General features: G+C 38.5%; 1 protein-coding gene and 1 pseudogene across 1 annotated transcript; both read left to right on the forward strand.

Moving 5' to 3' along the window:
* The first annotated feature begins 1,789 nt into the window (after positions 1 to 1,789).
* On the forward strand, positions 1,790 to 3,490 carry LOC149009622 (uncharacterized). The gene is given in 3 exon segments (XM_089163085.1): positions 1,790 to 1,871; positions 1,992 to 3,096; positions 3,098 to 3,490. Coding segments are annotated over 2 exon segments (1,266 nt in total). The 5' UTR covers positions 1,790 to 1,871; positions 1,992 to 2,014; the 3' UTR covers positions 3,282 to 3,490.
* A 1,669-nt stretch (positions 3,491 to 5,159) lies between these two features.
* Positions 5,160 to 10,246, forward strand: LOC149009623 (uncharacterized; annotated as a pseudogene).
* The last annotated feature ends 210 nt before the right edge of the window (positions 10,247 to 10,456 follow it).

The following is a 10,456-nucleotide window of genomic DNA, read 5'->3' on the forward strand; positions in this document are numbered from 1 at the left end:
ATAGATGGAAAATTTTCTCATCGTAGATGCATTTTAGAGGATAGAATTTGGTGTTTTTTTCCTAGGCATTGGATCAAAATGATATAAGTGGTTGAATCAAATATCTCATTTGGCACTCCGCCACTCCCTGAAAGATTTCCTCCATGGAGAGGAGCCGAACCTGTGAGGATAATATTAGACGGATAAATAAAAACTAACAAATATTACTGTTGTTAGTAATTGATGCGTCAAAATTCTGCTTAGTCCTAAGGTACTTAAGGAACCACCTACAAAAGAGTGTTAGACGTGGCCCGACTGTGGGATCGGGAGGCCACCTCCGAAGGTTAAGTCAGTTAAAGAACTGAAGCTCTAACGAATTGCAGAGCATCAATTGACTATAATAGTAAGGGAAACGATTCAAATACTTCTTTTGGGCGTGGGTTTCTTGTTTAAATAGACTTTATATCTCAATCCTGACCGTTAAACTCCTTTGCCTTCCTTCTTCCCTGATGACCGTTCGATCTTAGGGTTTTTACCTTCTCCAGGAGTAGTTACAAACTTGGCACGATCTCCACTCTCATAGATTGAAGTTACCCATTATGATTCGGTTACATGATCCCGCAGTCTTCAAGACCATGTTCATATCCGTAACTGCTGAGTTTTCATCCTCACGCAACTGTTGGGTCCTGGTCAGAGACCGGTCTCGACCATGTTATGGCTGCTGCCAACTGTGGTCAATGACCCGACCATGGTTCAACCGAGTTTGGTATTATTTTATCCACATTAGTAATACAGGGAATGATGGATACAATGGATAATATAGGGAATGACATTAATATTAGGGGATAACTCGGGGTTGTGGGACTTAAAATTTCCCTAATCTTGCTGATTGTTTACAAAATGGGTATTTATGCTGACACCATACACCCATCTCTCACCCGCCACCTACCTTTATGTATCACGCCCATCCGACACAGGCATCTTGAGCCTACCTATTATTAGATGAGTTTTTTTGTTTTTATATAAGAAAACATTATATTACTTAAAAACAGTTACAAATTTTAGATTGCATTCCACTACATTCTACTTCTAAAGTAGTTGCCATTAGTGCTACCTGCCCAATCCATTTATGGAGCACAAGGGAGGGGGTTATATCAAGCTTAATTGCCTGAGATGTCATTGTAATTTGCATCAATTGAGATATTATATTTAGGGGCCAAGTAAAAGATCTAAGTTTCGGTAAAAGATTTGGTAATGCACGATGTGTACTCCAAACCTCCCCCACTTCTATTCATCACGCCTTTGCTGCTACAAATTCTGCTTGTAGATCAAAAAGTGTTGCCTCCAGTTCATCATCCGTCCTTAGCTTTCCAAAATTGACGAACCTTATATGTCAAATGAATTGTGAGACAAAATTTTGGATGTAACGTACACTCAAGGGAGGGGATTTGGACTCTACCTCTTGGTAGTTGATTCCTCGAAGTGAAGTAAGTGGTGTTTCATCTTAAATATATATATATATATATATATATATAATAATAATAATAATAATAATAATAATAATAAATGAATAACCGAGATTTCAACCTCAATCACTCAGTTCGATCGTGGTCATACACAACTCAATGCGCACATTTAAACCCCTAGTGTAGGGTTTTAAAATGAGGACCCTTCAATGGTGGGTTAGTAGAGCGGTTAAACGCCCAGATTCCCATGGGGAGGTCTTGGGTTCGCATCGTTTAAATTCCAGTATTAAAAAAGCACCTTTACCCCGAAAAAAAAAAAAAAAAAAATTGTTTACGCTACAGAGATTTAAGTGAAAACTGGAAAGTAAAGCTAAGAAGAAGCAAGCGTCTTTTCTCCTTCGACGATTCTACAGTTGCAGTTAGCAGGTATCAATCAGGAGCGTGATCTCGCTCATTTGCTCTGTTCTGTACCTTCGTCACTTCTAACCCTATTGGAATCTAGGGTTCTTTTTTATTTCTCTCATCCCTTTCTTATCCGACTTGCAGAAAACTAGGGTTTCTCTTTGTCAATGGACCGTGCCCTAGCCGGCTCGTTTCTAGCAAAGCAACTCGCCTCATGCGACAGAAAAACTAGGGACGGAGCTATCCGAACCTTAAAAAAGTGGCTTCCTATGCAGCAGCAAGTTCCCGAAGAGGAGATGAAGAAGATCTGGAAAGGGCTCTTCTACTGTGTTTGGCACGCGGACAAGCAGCCCGTACAGCTCTTGCTTATCAATCGTCTTACTTGGTTGCTTGTAAGTCTAGATCTAGCTGTCTCTTTGCAATACAGTGAGGTTTTTTTAGCTACGATGCGTCGTGAATGGAGTGGTATCGATTTTTTGAGGTTGGACAAGTTTTATCTTTTGTTTAGGAGGTTTATGCACAATTTATTCCTTCTATTGAAGAAGAAGTCATGGGATCTTGGGCTCTTGACTAGTCTAATGAGTGTCTTGGAGGAGAGGACTTTGCTTGCTGATGATAAGTATCCCGCCGCTCAGGGTGTTAATTACCATATCTCGGAGATTTTTCTGGATGAACTCAAGGTTTTTCTTCCGATTAGGAGGGAAGCTCTGGATGCTTTGTTGAGTCCTTTCTTTGCTGTGATGATGAAATCTGCGGACAAGGTTCAGTTGAATAAGATTAAGACCAGCATGTTTGGGCGCTTGCTTAATAATGGGAGCAAGCTTTTGGAGATTAGGAAAGCAGGGGAAGATGTTGATTCCCGTGATGAAGTGGTGTTATTTGGGACGATAGCATTGAATTTGGGACTTCATTCTAAGTTCTTTGATATGGGTTCTTCTTCAGACTGTCTTCAAGGCAATAGGAAAGTTTTGTTTGCTTTGCACAAGGAGTTTCTCAAATTAGCAAGTGATTTGGAAAATGCTGGGATAGAGATTCCGTACCCCCATGTTGATGATGACAATTCCGAAGAGGTGCTTGATTTGATCCCTATTACCACCAGGCAGAATGATCAAGCGGCTGCGGCTGAAGTCTGCTCAGAGCCAGTTGAGGTGGTTGCTAATGGTTTTGCTGACAACCCTTCGAAAAAGGCCAAGAAGGCCAAGAAAGCGTTGGATGGAAATGGAAAAAGAACTAAAAAACGTAAAAGGAATACCTGATTCCATAGTGTTGGAAAATGAAACCACCCCTGATGACCAGTGGGAGGTTGTAGAGGTAAAAAATGAGAAGAATTCAAATGATGATAGTGAAATGAAGGATGAAGATAACAGCAATGTTGCAGTTACTGAGAATTGCAATGGAAACATCTCCCACTACCGTTTTCATGAGCGGAGCTAAATTGAGGCCCTAGCCCCCTTGGTTTTTTGAATTTTTTTTACCTTTTCAATTTTGTGAAATTTTATTTTTACCTTTCTAATTTTGTGAAAATTTTCCTATAGCCGTCTTCCTATATGTGAAATGTCAACACGGTCTCATAATTTATTTCATTGTTCTTTAAATTTTGAAATTTCTTTTATAATTTTCTTTTCATGTATGAAATATCAATACATGGGCCCCCATTGGAGAAATTGTTCAACGATCAAGATAATGGATATAAATTTCATTATGTTCGATGTGAAATATCGGTATTTTGCCCCTCCCCATGTTAAATCATTATTTTGCTCTGACCATCTGCAATTTCTTCATCTCTTAATCATAAATCCTCACAAGTTTGAAAATTTTGCTATTGGATATTGTTTTTATACTTAGGATGTGTGGATAGGGTTCAACTCCTTTCTATGGAGGAAATATTTTAGAGAGTGACCAATGAGCTATTGGATTTAGCCACCTGTCTTATGCTGATCTAACAAGCTATAACAAAATACCAATTTCTATCCTCTAAAACCCATCCGGGAAAATTTGACTAGAGTGTTGTTCAATTCATCGGCAAATAAAGTTTGAAATTCCATCTTAGAGTTCTCTTTTTATCTTCCAGCAATTGAGTTCTTCTGTGCAAGTAGTGTTCGCTTATATTCTTGCTGTAGGGGAACTACTACGTTTCCTTAGGGCTGAGTTTTTTTGCAAAAGTGGGTTTGGAAAAAAAAAAACATGTGGGTCCCATGTATAGTGGGTTTCCTTAGGGCTGCGTTTGTTTACAAAAGTAGGGTGGGAAAAAAAAACATGTGGGTCTCATGTATAGTGGGGTGAGGGAATAATGGAAGGAAAGAAATGATTTTGTGGAAAAATGATAGTGGTGGGTCCCACTTTTTACTTTTCTTTACTTTCTCACAAAGTTCTACCAAATATGTGGGTTTTAAAATGGCTTGGGATGGGAAAATTGGATTGCCACATCACTAGACAACTTGTCTCTCACTTTCCCACCCCCAAGCAACCAAACAACAGATTGTGGGTTTTAAAATGGCTTGGGGTGGGAAAATTGGGTTGCCACATCACCAGATAACTTGTCTCTCACTTTCCCATCCCAAACAACCAAACAATCTGTCATTTTGGGATTTAAGGGAAAAACAAGCAATCTATATTTTTTTCAAGAATTTTCTCACCCATTTTTTCTTTCCAACAAACAAACACAGCCTATATGTAAAAAATAAAAGGGAATAATTTGCCTCAAAACCAAGTCGAAGAATCCTGATGGGAAGGAGAAAGAGTCAGAAGTTCAAGCTTGATTGTGGAGATCTGTATAGACGGTTAAGTTTTTCTCATCATAGATGCATTTTAGAGGATAGAAATTGGCATTTTCCCCCTAGGTATTGGATCAAAATGATATAAGTGGTTGAATCCAATATCTCATTCGGCATTCCGCCACTCCCTGAAAGATTTCCTCTATAGAGAGGAACCGAACCCGCGAGGATAATATTAGAAACGGATAAATAAAAACTAACATATACTAATGTTGTTAGTAATATAGGGAATATAGGGAATGATTGATACATTGGGTAAAATATAGGGAATGATTGATATATTAAGGTATAACTCGGGGATGTGGGACTCAAAATTCCCCTAATTTTATTGATTGTTTACAAAATGGGTATTTTGGCTCACCACCATACACCCATTTCTCACCCTCCACCTAATTTTATGTTTTACACCCTGACACACGTATCATGAGCTTACTTATTATCAGATGAATTGTGAGATAAAACTTTGGGTATCGGTTGCACTTGGGGAGAGGGGATCTGGATTTACCATACCACTCGGTTCGGTCGTGGCCACACACAACTCAATGCTGCGCATTTAAACCCTTGGTTACGCGCGCCCACGCCTAGGGTTTCAAAATGAGGACCCTTCTCTATCGTTTACGCCACTGAGATTAGTGAAAACTGGAAAGTAAAGCTAAGAAGAAGCAAGCGTCTTTTCTCCTTGGACGATTCTACCGTTGCAGCTAGCAGGTATCAATCAAGAGCGTCATTTCGCTCATTTGCTCTGTTCTGTCCCTTCGTCTCTTCTAACCCTCTTGGAATCTAGGGTTTTTCTTCCTCCGTTTCTTATCCAACTTGCAGAAAACTAGGGTTTCTCTTTGTCAATGGACCGTGCCCTAACCGGCTCGTTCCTAGCCAAGCAACTTGCATCATGCGACAGAAAAACTAGGGACGGAACTATCAGAACCTTTAAAAAATGGCTTCCTATGCAACAGCAAGTGCCCGAGGAGGAGATGAAGAAGATCTGGAAAGGGCTCTTCTACTGTGTTTGGCACGCGGACAAGCAGCCTGTACAGCTCTTGCTCATCAATCGTCTTACTTCGTTGCTTGTAAGTCTAGATCTCGCTGTCTCTTTGCAATACATTGAGGTTTTTTTAGCTACGATGCGTCGTGAATGGAGTGGTATCGATTTTTTGAGGTTGGACAAGTTTTATCTTTTGTTTAGGAGGTTTATGCACAATTTATTCCTTCTATTAAAGAAGAATTCATGGGATCTTGGGCTCTTGACTAGTCTAATGAGTGTCTTGGAGGAGAGGACTTTGCTTGCTGATGATAAGTATCCCGCTCAGGGTGTTAATTACCATATCTCGGAGATTTTTCTGGATGAACTCAAGGTTTTTCTTCCGATTAGGAGGGAAGCTCTGGATGCTTTGTTGAGTCCTTTCTTTGCTGTGATGATGAAATCTGCGGACAAGGTTCAGTTGAATAAGATTAAGACCAGCATGTTTGGGCGCTTGCTTAGTAATGCGGAGCAAGCTCTTGGAGATTAGGAAAGCAGGGGAAGATGTTGATTCCCGTGATGAAGTGGTGTTATTTGGGACGATAGCATTGAATTTGGGACTTCACTCTAAGTTCTTTGATATGGGTTCTTCTTCAGGCTGTCTTCAAGGCAATAGGAAAGTTTTGTTTGCTTTGCATAAGGAGTTTCTCAAATTAGCAAGTGATTTGGAAAATGCTGGGATAGAGATTCCGTACCCCCATGTTGATGATGACAATTCCGAAGAGGTGCCTGATTTGATCCCTGTTACCGGGCAGAATGATCAAGCGGCTGAAGTCTGCTCAGAGCCAGTTGAGGTGGTTGCTAATGGTTTTGCTGACAACCCTTCAAAAAAGGCCAAGAAGGCCAAGAAAGCATTGGATGGAAGTGGGAAAAGAACTAAAAAGCGTAAAAAGAATAATACTGTTGTTCCTGATTCCATAGTGTTGGAAAATGGAACCACCCTTGATGAGCAGAGTGAGGTTGTAGATGCAAGAAATGAGAAGAATTCAAATGATGATAGTGAAATGAAGGATGAAGATAACAATAATGTTGCAGTTACTGAGAATTGCAATGGAAACATGGCACGTGATGAAAATTCAATTGAATTGAATGCAACTGTGATATCAAATCTACAGATGCAGTTTGAGAAAGTTGCTGCTGAGGTTGGCATGGGAGAGGATGGTATGAGCTCACTTGATTTACCAACAGCAGCAGTTAGTCGCACTGCATCAAAAAAGAGAAAGAGATCCAAGAGTAAGGATGGGCAGGGTTTATGTACTCCGGGTGCTGTCGAAGGTAGTGTTGCTGGAAAGAGTGGGGAAAAGAGTTCCAAGAAGGTCAGGTTTTCCATGAAAAATAATTTGGTTTGGAAACCTGACAGTGCCTTACCTCCACAGAGTTTGAGGTTACCCCCATCCACAACTCCTAGAGGTAGTGCCCTTAAAAAAGGAATTCCTGCAGGTCCCATAAGAGAGATTCCACCCACAACAAAAAGGGTGAAGCTGAAGACAAGTTCTGTCAAGAAGGGGCGGAAGGCTAAAAAGAGTGTCTTGCCAGCCATTAAACAATTAAGAATGTTGCGATCCCTATCTGTTTAATCAGTTAAGGTGCCAGGGTTGGTTGTACTTCTTCAAATGCTTGTTCTATCATGTTTTACCTTATCAAGATTCAAATCTCAGTCAACAGGTGCTTTGCTGTTCCTTATTCTACATTTCAGTGGAATAAGAAATATCTATGTGATTTCATGAATGATTCTTTTTTTAAATGTTGGTTAGTAAAACGCGCTTGCTGGTTGGATATTTAAAGTTTTTTTTACTAAAGTTTCTGATAAAATTTATCTCTGCTCTGCATATCATGTTCTTTACAGTGATAGAGGAATGATCTATACTTGCAAAAATAAATGGTGTGCTTATGTTTAAATAATGGTACTAATATATAGTATTGTTTCTGGGCTTCTTGATGTATTCCTCTTGAAAAATTTCTTTCTTGAACCATTTTTAAGGATTTGCAATTTGATAATATTTTAGGGCCTGTTTGGTTACATGAATAAATCTCTGGACTCATGAATCTGAGAATTATACCCGTTTGGTTGTAAAAATCTCTAGATTCATGAAATCTAGAGATTCACCTTTTTACACTAAAAACGTGAATCTGTAGATTTATGGGTAATGGGTGAAATCCAGAGATTTCAAAAAAGCTATACATTTGCACATTCACAAAAATCACATCGATCAAATAGTTTTTTAGGATGAATCCACAGATTTCATTCCACAACCAAACATCTAATTTTATAAATTATAACTCCATAGATTTGAAATCTCTAGATATTTGAAATCTCCAGACTCATGTAACCAAACAGGCCCATAGAGTTCTTAGTTATTTATTGAGTCAGTCTTTTCTTTTTTTTGGTTTCTGTTTACAAATATGACTGGATTTTCCAGGGTATGGCTTATATTCAGCTCTCAATGGTTACCTGGTTGTTAAAGTAGGCAATCTGCCTGTGGCTGGCAATTCATTTGGGAAAAAATGAGTTTTACTTTGGCACCTGATTAATATACATAGACCAGTGGGGCAGTGGATGCTGTGTCATTTTACCTACTTGAAGATGTCAATATTTGCATTTCTCATGGCCTTTGCTTTGCTTGATTGATTGATTTCTGTTCAGTCCTGTGGCTCATGCATTATTCTCATTAGTTTAATGTCTAAAATCAGGGCTATAGGTTGGTGCGTTCCACGGAACCTTAATCCTAAATTTAGAACTTTGGGCTAAATTTGAACAAGATCTGAATTGGAGTTAGATCACGTAGGCAAAATTTAGGGAAAATGGGAGATATTCTATATTCAGAGACCCATATACCTGAATAAGCTAAAATTCAAGTTGAGTAGCCCTTCTTGACTGTCAAACTAAACCTCAAAATTTTAATTGGAGCTTTGACAAGTGAAGGGTGCGATTAGCCAAGTTTTGGATCTTGGTTGCAGCAGTGGCTTACCCACTCATGGAAATGGATATATTATACTGTGGTTTATTTGTTGGTAATGAAGGGAATTGATGCTGGTGACTGATACCAAGTACTGTAATCAGGAGCAACTAGAAATGAAAAGTAGGAGTTATGGAAGAAGAAAAGCTATCCAGATAACTCACTTTAGTGGGCTTCAGAATTTACAGGATCGTTTTTTAAAGTCTTTTATTTTAAGTTGTCTCCTAAGTTGTTTAGGTAGCTTAAAACACTCTGACCTCCATGTGGGATTTTCTTGTTAGGTTGCTGTTTATATTTTTAGCGACGTTTGCTATTAGCTGTTTAGATTCTAATTTCCTAGTCCAGTTATGATTGGCTGTAATTTATGTGTATAGATTGTAAGAGCCAAATCTCATTCACGATCTGTTGAACAATTGAGCTTTTACCACAATTAATTGCTGTCCAATTCAGAAGATGGTGAGAGATCCTCGGAGGACAGCAGGGCTCTGTTCCTTTTTTTTTGGGTAGAAATCCATAGTTACTGATCCTCCTAGACACTGTTTTCTTTTTTCAATCAAGAAAGGTTTTCTGCATCTATTGTTTTTAAAACTCTCTGTATAATTTGAGTTTTAGCTGCAATCAAATTTGCAGTCTATGTTCTGCTTTATCTGTCTTAAGTAGGATCGGATTCTTATCTCATTGCTTTATTTCCTGAAGTTCTGTTTCAGATTTACTTCCAATTGGATCCTTGGATCATTGCTGTATTTTGGGAATCATGAGTATAAACTTTATCCGATAAGCTTGACTCTCTTATTAGGGTTTACCTGGGATCTTGTTGAAGTGTTGAAACTGAACCTATGGGTCATCCTATCTCTCCTTAGCAATAAAGGTGGCTGAAAGTGTGGGCAAGCCCTGTTTATGTTGAAGTAAAGAAAGAAGAGAAAGAGACGTAGACAAAGAAGATGGTAGCGAAATAAAAATAGAATAACTGAAAGTAGGCTAAAGTGATGAACCAGAAGAAGATATCAGTGGCATCACAATCACAATGCTTACAAGCAACTAACAAAGCCAAGAAGAAATTTTGTTTTCATTTATTCAAAATTCCCTCTAACCATCTTGACATATGATTTAGTTAAAAGATTATTTCTCATTATATATTATATTTTCAGAGAGCCACTATCTTTGCCATATTTTTTCTCTATCTCACGTTTGGAACCACCCTTTCGATGGAGTAAAACTGTAAAAGTCAAGCTAGGTCTTACCCAAAAAAAAGAGAGTCAAGTTAGCTAAGAAAAGATTCCTTTACTTAGATTTTCTATTTTTTTAGGTCTACCTGCTTTTAGTTATATTTTCTGTCATGGAAGACCTCCAATATGTTGGATTCTATTGATTTAGAGTTAAGTTGGGCCAAAACTGTTTTCTGCTCACTAAAGCGGCAAAAATTTACATTTTCACACTAGCCATTTAAAATTTTCAAGTTCTGAATGTCAATGAACCAAAATGCCTCTTAGCACCACTCTGCTCATCTTTAAGTGGATTCCTTCACCCATTTTCTACCTAAACTTCAGCTCTTGCTGGAAAATACCCACCATTGTCACCCAAAAAACCTCTCTCTGTCTATCATGAGGAACAGAAAATCGGATGAGTCTGAAAACCGGTTCCCTCTCTCTATGAGGTTTTGGTTTCAACCATTAGAACAGATCTGTGTTGGCTAGTTTCTTCTCCTTTAATTATTCTAATTCATCATAAAACTAATGAAACAATTTTTCTATTTGGTAAGAAAAACAAAGGGAATAACGAAGACTGCTTTTTTTGATTTAAAGGGTAGTAAACATTACGTTTATTAATCCCAAGGCTAAGCTTTTCGTTTTTCAAATTTGG

This window comes from Hakea prostrata, chromosome 7, assembly GCF_041222555.1.
Source record: "Hakea prostrata isolate BN-2017 chromosome 7, UWA_Hpros_2, whole genome shotgun sequence".
NCBI lineage: Eukaryota > Viridiplantae > Streptophyta > Magnoliopsida > Proteales > Proteaceae > Hakea > Hakea prostrata.